The following is an 18,628-nucleotide window of genomic DNA, read 5'->3' as shown; positions in this document are numbered from 1 at the left end:
TCAAAAATAAAAAATAAAATTCATTTATTGATAAAAGAAAAGTTTAACACATGATCCACGTGCAGAACCCAAAACAAATTCTTCTGTGAGCTCCTGCATTGTCTACATTTCTACACACATACCATGCGAGAAACAGACACTCATGAAGGCATATACACAGGATAATATATGCGGTACTGTCTGGTTACCAAGACCTGGGGATGGTATCCCTCTTATTACCACATTCACTGTCATGGTTTACAAGAGAGTTACATAGTTTTATTGTTCACTAAAACAAAACAGCTTCCCCACCATAACTTTGATTTAAACAAAAGAACATGGCTTAAAACAGGTACCCTCTGCCCACGTCCCCCACTCCGCACTCTGATAACCACATATCAGCACCACTTACATCCCTTGGCCTGAGAATGGCCCAGTGGTACAAAGAACAGGGAAGAAATATCACAAGCTGATGCTGTCAGAGAAAACAGCCTTGCAAACAGCAGGATTAATTAAATTGTCTAAAAGTATTGACCATGATTTCAAAGACAAACCACACCCTCTCCTTTTCCCCTAATGGTCTTGGAGATTTGTAATGTACTCTGGAAAATTGAATTCTAAGGCAGACTTGGAGCCGACTCCCTAATCACATTGTGCCACTGGCACTTTGTGTCTTTGCTGTCAGGAAGTAGCTTCGTGTTCTGATCAGGGCCGATGCTGGGGCCTGCCTTAATATCTGATCAGCTACGCAATAAAACCACGGATAAGAACCCCTTGGCTGTGAGTAATGAGTGAATAGAGAGAGCTGTAAACAGACATAAAGTGAGATTTTGCACTTCCAAAAATCATGAGGTGACTATGTAGTGTCAAACAGAGATGATATTCTACAATTTAGGAAGGGAGACATTTGAGAAGGAAAACAAAGCCAGGAGAACAGGTAAGGGGGACAGATTTCCTAATGTTCCTTTCTGGATCATCACTTTAAGACAACTGAAAAAATGGCAAATTGTACCTTTCATGGGGGTAGAGTACGTAGTGAGCACCAGCCAATGAACTTGGCCGGAGAGGTGAGTGGCAGAGCAGGAGGGCGGGAGCTGCAGGTACTGAGCTAAGACCCACCACACATTCACATATGTCTGGCCAGCGTCTGTGCAGCTGAAGGGCTCCTAGCGGTTGGACAGCAGCACAATATAAATAATGACATTTGTAAATGGCGACAACTTCTAGGAAAAGTAAACAGAAGATGCCAGATCATGCTCTTCCCAGCAAATGCCTACATGGAAGGGGAGATATGTTGCCAACAGAGAGTTGGAAACCTCCTTACAGCAGCATTTATAGGAAGGAACAGGGGGCCTGGAGAAGCTACCTCAGGGCTAATGGAAATCTGAGGCTGTACTGGGGAGCCCGGGGGAGGGACACAGGCCTAACAGTACAGGGCCAAAAAAATCCCACGTTTTGCCTTAGGTCCCACAGATGCAGCCTCACACTCCAGAGAACCTTGCTCTGTTGTTCCTTGATGAGACTTCTGTTTATGCTGGGACCTTTTCACAAGGCATCAGAGCAGGGCACAAGCAGAAGCTGGACAGTTGGTTCCTAATGAGCAGTGGGAAGAAACCAGGGCAGGCTCCCTGACGGAAGAAGCCTCGTGGGCAGAAGAGTAAGCTTCCCTGAGCTGGCCCAGAGGTCTGAGAAGCAAAAGGGCTTCCTCTCACTTTCACCTTCTAGTAGACCCTTTACTTGACACCTAAGTGCACAATCAGAAAGGCCCACTTACAGAATCCACCCTGCCTCAGTCTTCTGAAGCAGCAGGAGCTCAGGAAAAAGAACAAACTGGAAGAAGGCCATGCCAAATTAGCTTCCAGAAGCCCCAAAGCTAGTGCCATCTCTCCTGCACATTACATTTCCCAGGCCAGGGACTCTGAAGCAATAATTTGCATTTTGCAAAGACCTGGGGCCAGGGGACCACAGTTTTGTACTGCCCAGTCCTCAGGTCTAGTCTTACTACCCTGTGGAAAGGATGGCCTCTAGCAGCTCCCTGAGTCACAGAAGCCTCCACCACAGATGTTGCGGGCAGGATACACATCTGATCCTTCTCCTGGCACACGCCTCCTCACTGCAAACAACTCTCAGGACTGCTGTGGAAAGATGGCAGGAGCCAGGGGCTTGCACACAGAAGGGGACAATCCTTGAACCCACTTCAGTAACTTCTAGGCCTGAGGCTTCATAGGGCAGGTTAGCTGCCACCTCCAGGTAGAGCCTTGGTCATATAAACACTTGCTGGTGACCACAGAAAGGGTAGGTGAAAAGTATCATTCTCCTAAGGGAGATCAAGTCACAACTGATCACGTTTCCCTAAGTTAATAAATTATTAGTAGGTTGGGAATCACTGCAATGACAATGTGGCTTTGGAAAAGAAGAGAAAGAAAAAGCTAGGGCTAGGGTTGGGGGGAGGGTCACAGCCCTTACAAGCTTTGGCGAAAACACAGGAAAAAAAGACCCCTGATGAAGCTGTGCTGCTCTCTAACTTGCAGGATGAATGCATCTCTAAGGAGGCAAGAGCTTGGGGATGGGGTGGAGGAGAGTGCATCTCTATTCCGTGTATGAACACACACACACACACACACACACACACACACACACACAGAGCTCAGGGGATAGAGAGCTAATGAATGCCCTCCTAAAATAGTTCTCACACCAAGAGGGGAGAAGAGGCAGCCAAAAGCAAGGCAATGCACCTTTCTCTGCTTGCTCTACAGTTTGTTCCCAAATCTGAAGGCTGATCTTGAGGTGAGCCAACCCTGAGGCATGCAGGGGAGGGACGGGGTCACAATTAGTGTTTAGAACACAGGGGACCGAAGTCCCTACCAAGTGGTTCCCTTTAGAAGTCTAGGTCATGGAGGCAGCTCGGGACGGGGCACTGCTTCTGCCCAGCCCCCATTGATTGTAAACAACCAAGCACCACACATAGTGTCAGACCAGCTGCTTCTTAATTCTCTGAACTTAATTTCATGCTCTCTGTGCACACTGGCCTCATCTCCTCAAACACGGCAAAGTGTGAGTGTCTTCCTGACATGCTGGCAACTGAATGCTACCATGCCCTGTGCCTGTCAGGAACTGAGGCTGAAAAACAGGCCTGAATGCACAAAGTGACCACTTTAGAAGCCTCCTATGGACAGAAGCACATCCCACTCGACCATCCTTTCCTTGGCCTTGTGCGTTGGCAAACAGATCCTGAGTCCTTCATATCTTCTCAGTATGAAATCAGGCTGGTCAGTGGGAGGCAGAGTGCATGTCTCCCCACAGAGGTACACATTTAGATGATCCTGATTAAAACCTTTGGGGTACTCAGCCAAGAGTGCTGAGGACCTAAGCACACGTTTCCTGGAGCAAGTTTCTTTTCAGCAGGAGAAGCCTAGCAAAAGTTTACTGAGGAAGGAACAAGTCACAATAACCCCAGATCTAGAGACAGAGTCTACAAACAAAAGCTAATTTTAAATAAAATATAAATATCTTCAATTTAGGCAGCACTTGATATCTTTCAGAAGCTAAAGCAACTAAGAATATAACACTGTGACCCAAGTGAGGAAATCGCATACGGTGTTGCCGATGGTCACAAGCCAGAGAGAGTAAAGATTAAAAGCTCCAGCTTTGGGGCTTGGTTTTAAAGTACTAGGTAGTTCCAGACACCTCCTGGAGACTTGAATAGGTAGGAGGATACTGAGGTAAAATATTTGGGAGAGGTCTGAGAAAGAGATAGGCCCAGCCTTATAAGGAGTAGGGGTTCCCACTCATTTAATCCAGGCCTGGGCCTGGGAAGGAGAAAACATGAGGTGGGAGGTGCTAAGATTTTTAAATAAAGTGAGCTGTGCAACAGGAATAATTTGGGTAAGGTGGGTCAGAAGGGGGGACAGGTAAGGGAGGAGACATCAAGAGGGAAAAAAGTTGAAAAGTTCTGGGTTAAATTAAGTACAAATGAACAGGGATGGCCCGGCCACTAAGAGTGACCTCTGCATATCCACTACCCACTCTCTCTCCTGCCCTCGGCCCCGCCTGGCCCAGATACTGAGGTATCAGGTGGAGGGGCTCCCCGACAGCAACCGTGCCTTTCCCCAGAGCCTGGCCCCTACCCGAGGCTCTAGGGCCAGGTGCTGGGGAACACACAGGGTGAGTGAGGTGGGCAGCTGCAGGGAATGCACCCAAATTGCTATACAAAGGCACCGGTAGAGTTGATGACGATGGGAGCATTGCTGGGCTGGATCAGCTCGTAGAGGGCCTCATATGTCCCCACCACAAAGCCCACGAAGCCCAGGATGCTGATCAGGGCGTCCTTGGTGATGGTGAGGGGGCTCATGCCCTCCGAGTAGTAGGTGGTGATCTCCAGGAGGGGCGGAATGATGAGGGCCAGCGCACTGCTGCTCACGGACCCCACCAGGGAGATGACCAGGTCCAGGCGGGGAATGAGGATGGCCAAGGTGCCTGTAGGAGAGAGGACATGCCGGTTCAAGACTGCCCAGAGCTGGAGACCTCCTCACTGTTGAGCAAATTTAGCAAGTGTCCTTCTTCTCTAATGGAAAACTAATGGAAAAAATGTGCAGAAACTCACACATTATCCAGTCCAATCTCTCATTCTACAGATGAGAAAACAAATGCCTACAGGTATGGAACAACCTGGTTCTCCCTGTAAGGTGGCAGAGCGGGGACTGGAACCCAGATCTCCTGGCTTCCAGCTTTTCCTGCTACAAGACATGACTTCCATCTTCCTGAAGCAAAGGAACAAAATTACATTCCAGGGCTGTGTGGTCCCTACCAGAGGAAAGAGGCTGGAGCATAAAGGGAGGTGGCCTATTTCGGAGTGATTGGTCATTTTCCTAACACTGACAGTACCTCCAACACAAACATCTCCATTTAACTGATATGGAACACAATGGGGGTGGCCATCCTTCTGGAATGATATCATGATAAATCCCATTTCACAGAGCATTCTCCTGCAGGGCAAGTAGAAGCACTTCAGTGTGCAGGCTGACCTGAGGAGCCAGGCCCCCCACAATGACTCCAAGCCTGTTCCAGGAGAAGCTAGTGGCTCCCACGCCTGAAACCTAGGCAGGCGGGTCTGTGAGGGAGGTGGCAGTGATGAAGAAGGGCGGCTGCACTAGGAAATCCCATCAGTTTCCACACCCCAGCACGACTGCCCGCCATCCCACGATGGGGAGGAGGCTTCCCTGACTGCACTTATTCCAGTGCCCACTGATCCCACCGTTCCCATCTGACTCAGCTTCCAACTGGAGGGGGTGGGGAAAAGAACTGAAGGCCAATGTTTCACAGGTTTATGGAGGATTATGGGCTCTGGAATTAGGTTCTGTGTTTGAATTCTGGCTCTGCCTGAGTGACAATGGGGGGGGGGGTTACACCCCCTATTTATTCCCTAGTTTTCTTGTTGGCAAAATGAGGATACAAATGGTACCTGTGTCACAGAGATATCATGATGATGAAATGACTTGACACAGGCACTTCATACAGACCTGGCATACAACAGGCTCCGAATATAGTTCACATAATCATTGCTAGTATACATATTGTTGCCCATGAAAAGTGCATCATTAGCTCACTAGTAATCAAATATATTTTGATGAACTGTCTTCCCTGCAGGCTTCAACTGGAGGTCCTTAGCATTGAGACTGGGATCCGGAGGATACCCCCGACCTCAATGATTCCCATTAGGTACATCTTATGTGGGGGCTTCCATTTCAACTCCATTTCATAAAGCAAATGTAGCCAAGTCATTCTGAGGAAGGCACCACAGTGGTGAGACTTCCAGAACACCTCAGTCAAAGGCAGCCAGTCTTACCCTCAGGTCAATTTTATTCCTGCACTGATCACTGTTTCTTTGGCTAAGCTACAGACAAAAGGACAGGGTTGCATTTAGAAGCCAGGTTTGATGAGAAGCGATTGCTTTTAAACTGGAACTGCACTCCCCACAGTAAGAGGAGAGGCATGTGGATCCAAGATTTACCAAGGGAGGGATAGATTCATATCCTGTCTCACGTTTACTCTGAAGCTATGCCAACTTAAATGAATTCAGTTCCTCACTCACACTGGCCACCTTGCAAGGACTTAACAGTCACCTGTGCCTAATGGCTACAGTCCTGGGCAGCAAAGACCCAGGACACTTCCATCACGGCAGAACATCTAGTGTCTGGTAGACAGCTCTGTGAAGCAGCCACTCGTTGGCTGAATCTGCCTCAGATCCATGGGTACATAACTTTACAACATTATGATTGTCCCCAAAGAGGTTAAATGACAGAAAGTGACAGACCTGAGACTAGAATCCACGATGTCAAGTCCCTGGTACAGTCACGTCACAGAGCTGATGATTAAGAAAATGCAAAATGATACTCGCAGGAGGGAAGAGAGGGAAGCTGCCTGATGAGCAGAAGAATGGGAGGAGTCAAATGCTGCGTTAATACTCACAGAGTATTAACTGTATTAACTGTTAACACAGAATATTAACCGTTAACACTCATAGAGTATTAATGGTAATCATTCAGCAGGGAATGATTCAGGGTATACAATCAGCCCTGACCTCTTTCTGCTTTGTAAAGGAAGTAAGACAAGGGTTTTGAAGTCTGACGACAAAAGGGAATACAAGGATGCTGAGTCTCAGATCTGCCTCTGCCACAGTTTTATAGCCTGGGGGCAATGCTTATTCTAACTTCTGACCATAATGGCAAGTATCCATTAACACCTTCACTGTTCTGAAGCCTTCAGAAAGTCCACAAAAAGTAGAGGCTTTTAACTTGCCCTCCAAGTTAAACATAGTCTGCTTCAGCCCTTAGCCCTTTCTAAATAGAGTTGGTGATATCCCTTAGATCTTCAGGGTTGAATTTGGAGGAAAGTTAAGAATACAGAAAAGCTGATGACAAAATGGCTTTCTCATCATGGACAACCAAATGCTCAAGAGTTGGTCTGCTGTGTGACCTGGAAAAGGACACCTGCTCTCTCTGGGATCTGGGTCTGCGTCGGCCTAATGTCAGCTTCACAGTGATGGCTCCCATGGTACCAATTCAAGTGAGTAGTGGGGTGGCAATAGCACCAAGGCAGCAATCAGCACCGAGCCCTAGGAGAGGCTGGTACAGGAAGGTAGTTAAGAGCGTAGGCTTTGGACTCAGAACCTGGGCTCCAGTCTCAGCTCTACCACTAACCTGCCAGTTACTTAACCTACTGCGGAATAGGGGTGGTCACATGAGATCACTCACATAAAGAACTTAGAGTACTAAGTGCACAACGAATGCTTCGTATATGTGAGCTAATGCAACCACCAGTCCTAGAATGAGTGAGCTCACGATTCAGAGCCTCAGCTCGGTCACCCATGAGGTCAGGTGACTCTACTAACACTGGATGGTTACTGAAGTCTCACCCAGCTCTGAAATGTTAAGGAACTGCACAATGCTGGTTTAGTCACCTAGGAATGTATTCTGGGATATGTCCCTTAACTCAATGTCAACTGGGAAGCACCATGTACCGCTCAATGGTGGCAGAGCAGAACAAAGGGATTCCTCTCCTAGGACACACGGTTGTGCCAAAAACACAGCTTCCAGCCTGCCTGGTTTTGTGCCACTGAAGTGAGTTATTCTTCCAGTGCCAGCCCCTCATCTTCATGAATGCTCTAGCCTACTCAGAAAGAGAAGGGAGACCTTTATCAGAAACAATGAGCTGAAGGAGGAGAAAAGTTGGATGACCCGCCCAGGCCCTCCTGGCTCTGAGTCTGCCACCCCCCTCCCTCACATTAACCTGAAGGACAGATGGTACTTCATGATATGACTTAAGTGAGGTCAGATGTGCTCAACTCTATGATAAGAATTAAGTGGAAACAGCAACAGAGGCTTGTGTGATCAGAATCTTCTTTCAGATTAGAGATGTTCCACTTTATCATGACATTTTAAAAGCAATCTAAAAACTTTCCTTGTTTTTGCTACAAAGGACATACAAGATAAGCTTGCTTAACAAAAATATCTTTTAAAAGCAGCTAAACGTTTCTCTTCTCTTAAAGCCAGGATCACAGGATACAAAGGGAAAGCCAACTTCCCATCCTAGCTGGACCAGAAAACACAACTGAACCCCAAATAAAGTCTGACCCTGGAGAAAGATAATGGGGGAGGGCTGGGGAGAAGCAAGAATTGGGAGGCTCCCACTAACATGCTGGCAGAAGAGGTAGACAAGAAGAGCCAACCAAATTAGCACAAGTAGCCCCAAGGGTTCAAATAGCAAGGGTACCTGTTTTGCCCCCATTCAAATTGTGGCAAATGAGTTTTAGCTAATTCCAGAGACAGGAATCAGGTACTTAGGAAAGATGTGGGAGCAACCAAAACCTCTTGTAGCATTAAATGTCTTTACTCTGAGTTAAAGCCCTCTAGAAAGAGAAAGAAAGTAGGAGACCTGAGGAAGCAGCCAACCAGGAATATCTGCCCCTGTTTTCTCCCTGTTCCCTCACAAGAACACCTCACACAAAGAGGAAGATAGCACACTCCCACGTGGCAAGTTACCACCCTCTTCAGCAGCCTGGCTGTGGCATGTACAGCAACGGGGGACTGAGGACAACTCAGACAGCCCATGTGATTAGTCAAGAGGGCCCCAATGGTATTACAAAACATCTTCCCTTTGGGTTAAGAGACACTAAAAATACGATCTTTTAACTGCTGAGGTAACACGAGGCAAATGACCACGTTCAGAGAAGGAACTCATTGGGATTCTGGAGCCTGTGGTTTTAGACCAGCAAAGGAAAAGCTGACTTATGCACTAGAGAAGACAAAGCACTTAAGAGAACAAACATACACTTACAGAAATACGCTGGACACCTACAGCCCTGTGCCCGGAAGCTCTTTCTGCTGTTTCATTGTGACTGATGCTGCTGAAGCCTACCTGTGTTATTCTAAAATGTCTAGAAATCTACCTTAAAAATTAACACCAGTATTGAACACAATATATAATCTCACTTAGTGGGAATATAAATTAAAAAGTACAAAAGCAAAAAAAAACCACCTCCATGTCCAACACTAAAAGAGTAGCTTAGTGAATACAATGCACCAATAGAATAGAATATCATGTGGTCATGAAAATGCTCATGAAGGATACACATATTCATGATATAATATAAAATAAAAAACAAAAGACAAAGTTCTGTGTATACTATGATTGCAACATGCACCCATGAGAAGTAACACAGAAGATAAAATGCAAAAAAAAAATCATTTTGTTAAGTCAGTGGGATATTCAGAATTTCTTTCTCAATAACCCCAGATCTAGATGTTCTTGAAATGTTTTTATATTAATTTTCTTTTTTGAGCAATATTTTGGTAGAAATTGAAAATCAGGCTCGAAGCAGTTGTGCAGAATCACGGTTTAGACTTGAGAGAAGACTTAGCAATCAGATAGCCTGCATGTCTTACAGCTGAGGAACCTGAGGCCTCACTCGGGAGGGTTCATGGGGTGCCCACAGTGCACACTTCATTAACGCTGCTGCCCTTTGTCTCTGCAGCTGCAGGATGGAGAAGTGTGAGAAGCCAAAAGTGCTGAGAAGCTATTCTGTGTGGACCTGGAAGCTTCATACTTGATAGGGTCTGGCTGTTTGGAATGTTCTACAGCTATGCATTCCAGTCCAAACAAGCTTTTTAATTGATATGGTTTTATGTTATTACATCTTCAACAATAGGTTTTTGAAATGTTTGTACTTCACTGAAGTAAGATGTTTCACGTGGCAAATGCCACAGAGAATTAGCACAAAGCCCTAAAGGACAGGTTAATGCCTCATGGAACCAGAAGAAACTACTCTTCCTATACCTCTGAACTCTCCCTGGAGCCAGCCTCTTCCAGCCTCTCCTCCTACACAAACTCTGCACACAGGTGATCTGCTAAGTGCAATGCAAACATATGGGCCGGAAATAAATACCGTTCACATGCAGTCACAACAAAATGAGCACGTTTCCTGACACAAATATTTCCCCTTGCCCTCCTTTCCAACAGTCTAAAATTAAGCACCAAAAAGCAGACACAGCAGTCTTTGGGGAATGGTGGAGAGTATAGAGAAAGGTGAGTTACAAATAAAAAATAAATGGTCTGGACCAAATTCCCCAGCTCCCCATGGCAGATGGAGGGTGAGGAAGAGGAGGAAAAGTTGGGGAAAAGGACAAGAAAACACCATAAATAGCAATAAAACAACCTGCTATTAAAATTTACAGGTAAAACTGAAAACAATCAGTTCTAGCAAAGTCCTAAAATAAAATCATATACCAATTAACCTTATACAGAAAAGATATAAAAGCACAGAAAAAAACAAAAACAAACTCACATAAATACATTTAAATTGGAGTCATAGTGAAATGCCTCTCCCCAATCCCACAATCACTTCAAAGTCTCCAGGGAAGGTAAAAGAAGCCCAAGTGCTCACAGATGAAGAGGCTGCATCATTTAATAGGCTGACCGTGCAATGCTAAGTCACAACAGATCACAGAAGGAGAAAATAACTGGGTGAGCTTGAAGATCAAAACCAGCTTGTATCCTTTGAGCATCACACTCTCTAGGGGAGATGAAATCCCCAGACAGAGTCAGGAAAAGCAAAGCAAAAACCAAGAGACATCTAAGGAAAGCATGAGATCTGTGAATCAGAGACTGCTGGCTCCTATGGGGCACAGTGGAAAGAAACCTGGCAGGAAGCAAGACATATGTTACTGGAGGCTAAGCCAGGCTTGAGAAAAAAATGGGGCCAGGAGAGGAATCAGGCCCAGTGTCACTGCCCCAGCAATTCGGGCAGGGAGAAGTTGGCATCTAGGCAGTTAGAGCACATTTTACCTAAACAGACCTACCTTCTCTAGAGGAACCACTTTGAAAAAAGCCAATTATCTGAACTACCTCCATCCTTTCTTCCAGCACTCTTTGAAGTCCAGAACAGGAGAACCAAAGATTGTCATCACGAACACTGTGTACATAGGAAAGCTGTTTCTTCAACATTTAGAGGCGACTCATTCACAGAGAAATATATATACCTGAGTCAAAGTATCATGAGCCGCAGGCAGAAGACAGGAGCAAAGTCCAGAGTACCTTAGCACACATTGAGGCAAATTACTGGAAAAGCAAGGTATATCACATTCTTTCCTTTTCAGTTGCTCGGGGGCAACAGTGCTCTATGGGTAATTCTGGGCATTGGATTAGCTGCTGAGTAAGCTTTTTCTATAGGTTAGACTAGACAGGGCCAGAAGATCTGCCAAACAGAGGTTACATACAAGGACAAGTGAGATTTTTGGCTGCCATCAACTTGCTGGAGTTGGCAAATCCAAGCAGTCCACCCTCTGCCTGGCTCCTACACAGCCCCATCCTGTAACAAATCCTTAGATAGAATGCTGCCCAACATTAAATCAGAAGGTCCTGGGAAGGCATTCGGTTTCTTAGCTCTAGGAAGTTCCTTGCATACAAAGATCCAGGACACCAGCTTCACCCACATCCCTGAAGTACAATGAGAAAGAGAATTGAGGTGGCTTGAAGAAATCTGTTCCAGGACAGGCATTAGTCTGTTCCCTTGAGGAAGTTCATTTGGGGATGGGTACCAGTCTGTTCCTTGAGGAGATGCATTCTGGGATAGGCACTATTCAGTTCCTACAGCCACTATTCAGTTCCTATAGCTGGTATAGCCACCAGACTGTCCCCTTGAAGAGGTCTATTCTGAGAGAGGCACTAGGCTATTCCCTGACGAGGTCCATCCTGGAATAGGCACTAGGCTATTTTCCGGAGAAAGACCATTCTATGTTAGGTACTAGTCTGTTCTCTTGAAGTCCATTCTGGGATAAGCAATATTAGTTCTACTGAGAAGTCATTCTGGGATGGGCACTATTGCTTCCCCTGAGCAGGCCCTTCTCTGATGGGCATTAGCTTGTCCCCTTAAGGAGGTTCATTCTGGGACAGGCACTAAGCTGTTCCCTTGAGGAAGTCCATTCCGGAACAGGCACTAAAGCAGGTCTTTTTAGGATAGGCACTAGTCTATTCCCTGAGGAGGTTGTTTCTGAGATAGGCACTAGGATGTCCCTTGAAGAAATCCATTCTAGGATAGGCACTAGGCTATCCCCTCAAGGAGGTCCACCTGGGACAGGCACTAGTGTGTCTCCCTGAGGAAGCCCATCTGGGACAGGTATTAGTCCTTTTCCTGGAAGAAGTCCATTCTTGGATAGGCACTCATCTGTTTCCTTGAAGAGGTCCATTCTGGAATAGGCACTAGTCTATTCCCCATGTCCAACCTCTACCGCCCTCCTCTTTCTAGCAGCCAACTCATAAAGTCACTTCTGATTTTCCAGACTATGATCAAATGATAGACAACCTTCACATCATTTATCCCTAAAACACTCCATTCTGGTTAAATTTAAAATCATAGAGACCTATGTTTATTCTAAATATAGAGGCTTGGACTGGATAATTTAAGAAGTTCCCAGGGAAGTCTCAATATAATAAACCAATATATTTCTTCTTACAAAATGATACAGTTTTTAAAAATAAAATAGAAAGCCAAACATAGTGAGAAAGTGAAATCTAGATTCCAGCACTTCGATCTGGAAAGAAGTTGCAAATCTCCTAGAAATTTAAATTAGATATTACAGACCAATTTATTCAGGGGTTCTCTATTCTATCTAGTCACAGAAGCTACCAAAAAAATTATTTTTGTTTTAAAATTTATACTGGTTTCAACCAACGCAAATAGAGTAACATCTTGCTTCTTAACTCACACTCCTGGGTGTGTAGTCAGGGAGGAGGAATAAAACACAATGTAAAAAAATCAAATACCTAGGTTAATCCATACAGATTTTCTAAGAAACACACTAAGTAAATGTCTAGAGCAGTATCATGGAGGCTCAAAATGAAATCTAAGGGAACAGACTGTCACACTGGGAAATGATCATTTGAAAACACAAATAAACATGCACCTGCTATCAAATAACCCACACTCATATGCATATGAGTGAAATGGCTCTCTTTAGACTTTTACCTTACTTTTTCACAAGGTCATGGGATAGTAATTTTATAACTTTGCTATGAATTATGATCATCGCCGTAGTATTTTATGCTGTATCTACAAATAAACTACTCTTCTCACTCCCATATCCTTTAGAGCACATATATATAATCAATTCACTTCACTACCTTCCTGGGCCTCAACTCTGCACCTGAGACAGCAGGCCAACTTTCCTGCTCACACACTACAACTGTGTCATTCCAACAGGCTCTCGCTCAAGAAAGCCCTGGGCACTGGGTGCCCTTTGGGAAAGCAAACAAACAAAGTGTCTTGTCTTCTACTCACATGTCATGCAGACCAGCACAGTGCGCACGAACAGGTCTACGACCAGCTCCCAATGCTCTGGCACGCGGGACACGAAGAAGGGGATGATGATCTCAGCTGGGACGTAGAACTGGAGGGCGTAGGTAAAGAAGATGCCAACGGAGTACAGCAGCTTAACCGACTGGTACAGCCTGGGAAGAGAGCCAAAACATTCAAAAGTCTGCTCGGCTTCCACGTGCACTAGCAGTGAGAGGGCACAACGGTCTCCAGTGAAGTGGCCATATCTCTCCCAGTCAAAATGCATGTGGTCCTTAGGACCTACCAATTTCATGTCTAGGGATTTATCCTGCAGATATATTTGCACATGTGCACAAAAAAATGACATTCAGAATATGTCACTGCAGCATTATTTAAGTATGAAAGACTGAAAACAGTTAAATTGTTAACCAGTGGGGAACTAGTTCAATAAATCCTAGTGTCCCACCTAGACATTAAAAAGTAGGAGGCAGAACTATAGGTGCTGATATGGAACTAGCTCATGATATACTATTAAGTGAAAAACGTGTGAGGAAACAGTGTCTACAGTGTGCTATAAATTGTCCCCCCAAAAAAAGAAAAAAGAAGAGAAACCCCCCCCACACACAGACATATGACATTCTTACATACTCTAAACATCTCCAAAAGGTAATACAAGAAACTGGTAATATGGTTCCCTCAGAAATGGGGAACTGTAACACCAGGGACTCCGTGGAGGCCAATGGAAGAAACATATTCTGTATACACTTTGCACATTTGGAATCTTTACCAGGGACAAATACATTTTCAAAAATTAAAACAATTAAAATATAGCAGGGCTTTTTATATCCTTCCCCTCCAATTCAGTGCTCCCTAGAATCAGACAGTGACCACACAGCCAAGAAGCAGGAATATATCCCATCTTTCCACTCCACTGTGGCCGTCTCCCTACCGCGGCTTCACATGAGGCTTCTCGGGGAGACCATGATGTCATCATCCGATATCTCTATCTTATCTCAAGCCTAGGACCGTGCAGAGTAGAAAAACAAGTCTGGGGGCACCTGGGTGGCTCAGTCGTTAAGTAACTGCCTTCCACTTAGGTTGTGATCCTGGGGTCCTGGGATCGAGCCTTATGTCAGGCTCCCTGCTTAGCAGGAAGACTGCTTCTCCCTCTCCCAGTCCCCCTGCTTGTGTTCCCTCTCTTGCTGTGTCTCTGCCAAATAAATAAATAAAATATTTTTTAAAAATCTGATCCATAAGTACTAATGGATCTGACACGATCATTAAAAGGGACAGCCACTCTGCCCCTTACCAAAGCTCCATTTCAAACAGGACCCTCATGCATTAGGCAGCAAAGAACATGGGCCTCCCCCCACCTCATCAGAAATCTATTTAAAAGTGGTAATTATATTGTGTATAGTCTGTGGTTGAACTTAATACCTAGAAGATGTTTTTATGCTATAAACAGGAGAACACCCTGGGAGAGGCTGAGTTTGACAAAAGGTCTTACTTGCTCCCAGAATAGATAATAAAAAGGCTTTGGAAAAATCAGCTGGTGGCTCTATAATTAAACTCAGTACAACACCAAAGCCTTCTGGAGTGCCAGGAAGTCTGGAAGCAGGATAGTCACCTGCAGGGATGGCTAAATAAATTGCACGCAAGTGGAGGCGGAAAGATTAGAGTAGCTGGGTTCGGAGTATCAGAGGAAAGAAGACAGGTGCTTATCTATGGCTTCAGATTATGTGGGCTGCTTCTGTTCCTGCTGATCCATTTATCTTCAGTTATGCCAAGCTACCACCTGGCTCTTGAAAGGACAGGAACATTTGGAAATTTAAAAGCAGGCATCAGAGTGAAAGAGAAAGGCTTTCTGAAAACAAGAGCCCATTGCAAGGCTACCACTTGGCTGGCCACCCCATAGATCTTGTCCCCAGACCCCTGCTGGTTAGGGTGTCCTGTGCTAAACACCAGCAGCACTGCTGAATAAATGTTTTTCTCAATTTTCTCCACCTGTCCTTGCACAATGTCTGACTGGCGCTCTAAAAACATGCCTAGGCAGGTCAATCAGGCCAACCTGAAAGGTCCTTCTGATCCCCAGGGCACTCAACAAGCTTCTCCATGTCTGCTTGGCGGCCCTCCACAATGAAATTCTAATCTTCAAGAGAACTGTTGCTTCAGATACACCCTGTGACAGCTACCTTTTTATTTTTCTTAAAGGATTTATTTATTTGAGAGAGAGAACGCATGAGTGGTGGTGAGGGGCAGAAGGAGAGGGAGAAGCAGACTCCCCGCTGAGCAGGGCACCTGTCACAGGGCTCAGTCCCAGGACGCTGAGATCATGACCTGAGCTAAAGGCAGATGTTCACCCAGCTGAGCTACCCACATGCTCTGACAGCTACCTTTTTAGATAGCATTTCAGTATGTCTCAGTGTTGCCCTGCAACACAGTAACCAAGAGCCAAGAAAAGGGAGATACAGAAGGGCTCCCTACAAGACCTCATCCATGGTAACAGGCCTCCACTTGCAAATCAAGCCAGTGACGGCCATGGGAGAGGCACAACAGGAGCTGGGAGCCTAGCCAATATGCTCTCCTCTCACCGTATTTGGAATGTTTAAGGTGAACTGATGGGATACTTGGCCCTTCCAGACTCAGATTTTCAGGGAGCTTAGGGCAGTGTTCTCCATCTGAGAGCACTGGAAGAGTATTACAAAGTGCTTTCTCATACATAGCATTTGGTCTTTGTGACAATCTCGGCAGGAAGAAATGACTATTCCCAGTTCCCAGAAGTGGGAGCTGAGGCAGTAAGTAGCTGTGACGTGCCCAAGGCCACAGAGCTGGACATGGCAGACCACCTCTGTCCTCTCAACGCCAGTTGCCTCCTGAGAGCATCTCCATGTTCATAAGATGCTCAGATGTTTAGTCCTCCTTTTCTTTTTTTTTTTTTCTCTTTTTTTTTTTTTTTTCAAAGATTTTACCTATTTATTTGACAGAGAGAAATCACAAGTAGATGGAGAGGCAGGCAGAGAGAGAGGGAGAGAGGGAAGCAGGCCCCCCGCTGAGCAGAGAGCCCGATGCGGGGCTCGATCCCAGGACCCTGAGATCACGACCCGAGCCGAAGGCAGCAGCCCAACCCACTGAGCCACCCAGGCGCCCCAGTCCTCCTTTTCATTCAGAAGACATCCCCTGGGTGATAGTCATGTGCCAGGCCCTGTGCCACATGCTGGGGTGCATTGGAGCCCTGCCCTCGCAGAGCTTACTGTGTAGGGTGATGACAAGGTAAACAGACCATTACAGTACTACGAAATAAGATTTAGGCTAGGGTCTGAATGGGATCCCACAAGAAGAGAAGGGGTATCTGACCTAGATGGGAATTTGTGGGTAAGACAGCAGAAAAAGTTTCTCAAAAAAAAAAAAAAAAAAAAAAGACTCCTAGACTAAGTCTTCCTGGCCAAGTAGGAGTGAGGTGCAGGTAGGGCTAGGGGCGGAATGGGACTGATAGGTATCTTAAAGGTTTCGCCTCTATCAGAGGAGCACAGGAAAGTCCCTCGGGGCTCTCAACAAAGGGATGCACAGCTGACTTGAGTTTGAGATGGCTCATACAGGTAATGCGAGAACAGGTCTGGAGGAGCGAGACTGAGATAGTGGATGGTCAAAAGGCTCAGTGGGCAGCCAAGGAGGGATGATGCTGGCCTGGCGGGGGGGGGGGGGGGTGACAGCAGTGGGCTCAAGTGCAGTGAGCTGATTCAAGGTATAAGTAGAGGAAAATCCACATTCTGACCCACTAAAAAAAGCAAAAACACCCAGTGTTCCCAGGCTTCCATCCTCCCCCACATACCAGCAATTGGGTAGGTTGAGGGTTATGCTCCCTTGGATATTAGCTCCAAATTGCAGGTACCCCAGACAGCCCAGACTGATGTAGAGGGCAGTGATGATGGCCATTCCCACGTACAGGATGAGTGGAAATTTCTGGGGATCCTTCATTTTGTTTTCAAGGGGAAGAACCTATGAGAGAAGCGAGAGAAGAGAAAACACAGGAAAAAACATTAATGGCCAAAATAAATTATAATCTCCTCAGAAAAAGAATGCTTTATCCTCAGGATTCCCCAAAAGCACATCTATCTTTACAAGACATAAATAAAGGCAAGTTATTTCCTCAGAGCTGGAGGATATTCGCTGCTTCCCGTGTGAAAGAGGGAAGTCCTGAGGGCGAGGGCAGGCAGGACTGGGCCCCAGGACTCCTACTCAGGCTGGTGTTCTAAACTCCTCCTCCAGGGTCCCCATGGACTGGGGGTGCTCTCTGCCTCTTGGCACAGCCACACAGCAGCTGCGTCTTGCCCACCCAGCACAATGGAGAACAGACCTTGTCTGAGATCACAGCTCTGCCAACCAGTCCAAAGAATGCAAAATGGAGGTCAGGGGAAACTGCCACTCTAATGCCCAGAGACTGTTTCCATACCTCCAAAAGGACAGATGCCAGCAGTGACATGTTAAGCCTCTGAGTCAGAGAAATGGGGGCACTGAGGGTGTCACAAGTTAGAGGATGTAGAGACTTAGGCTCGCAAAATGTACAAGAAAATCCACTTTCCAGATTTCTATTCCAAACCACTGACCTTGCTGCCCTCTCCCTCATAGCAGAGGACATTCCAAAGCAAAGCAAAGGACCCTTTGAAGACTCATTCCTTTAGGAACAGGGAACACAGAAGGCGTGACTGACAAGCTTCACAACCTGCTATCAATCGCATCTGGCATGGCTGACAAGGAAAAGCCATGCAGAGCAATGTCTAGCTGCCTCACAAAACATTTTTGATCTTGTCGTGACACTCCTTTTCCTCGCACACCTGCGGCCATGAGGCAGAGTGGGTCTGTGCCAGACGCACCCCGGCAAATGCTGCAGGCCGGCCGTAGGGCCGGTGCTGGAGCTCCAGGCCACGGCTCTGCACTTCCAACCAGGCCTCAGCACCGCACCCCCTCCCCAACTCAGGAGTCTCAAGCTATGGTTGAACCACATCCAGTTAGAAACCGTTCACTTTCCTTCCATTACCTTTTATGGAGAGTCTAGAGAGCCAGAGGAAAGGCAGCCCATCTCCACATCTGCCAGGCCTGGGCCAGTGGCACAAACACAGAGAGAGCACAATAAACAAACAGCAAGAAGGAGCCCTCCACTGGAAACACACAACAGCCCTCAAGTCCAAACTAAGAGTCAGAACAGCAGTGTTTTCTCCCTTATAAAAATAGAAAACAGAGAGAAACCTTGAAGTAACAGGTAATGATGGTTATAGAGTGACTCCATTTCTAAGCCTTGGCTGATGAAATGATGCAAAGAAG

General features: G+C 46.1%; 1 protein-coding gene across 2 annotated transcripts in view; it reads right to left on the bottom strand.

Annotated features, from left to right (window-relative positions):
* The window catches only part of SLC36A1 (solute carrier family 36 member 1), a 46,253-nt gene continuing 27,625 nt past the window's right edge, over positions 1-18,628 (bottom strand). For both annotated transcript variants that reach the window (XM_059174082.1, XM_059174083.1), the window contains 3 exons: positions 17,139-17,305; positions 13,313-13,482; positions 1-4,455 (listed from right to left, as the gene is read on the bottom strand). In XM_059174082.1, the coding sequence (XP_059030065.1) occupies positions 4,184-4,455; positions 13,313-13,482; positions 17,139-17,305 (609 nt within the window). In that variant the 3' untranslated portion in view covers positions 1-4,183. The remainder of the gene's footprint in view (positions 4,456-13,312; positions 13,483-17,138; positions 17,306-18,628) is intronic.

Source organism: Mustela lutreola, chromosome 5, assembly GCF_030435805.1.
Source record: "Mustela lutreola isolate mMusLut2 chromosome 5, mMusLut2.pri, whole genome shotgun sequence".
In the NCBI taxonomy this organism is placed as follows: Eukaryota; Metazoa; Chordata; class Mammalia; order Carnivora; family Mustelidae; genus Mustela; species Mustela lutreola.
This window is presented reverse-complemented; position numbering and strand designations above follow the sequence as displayed.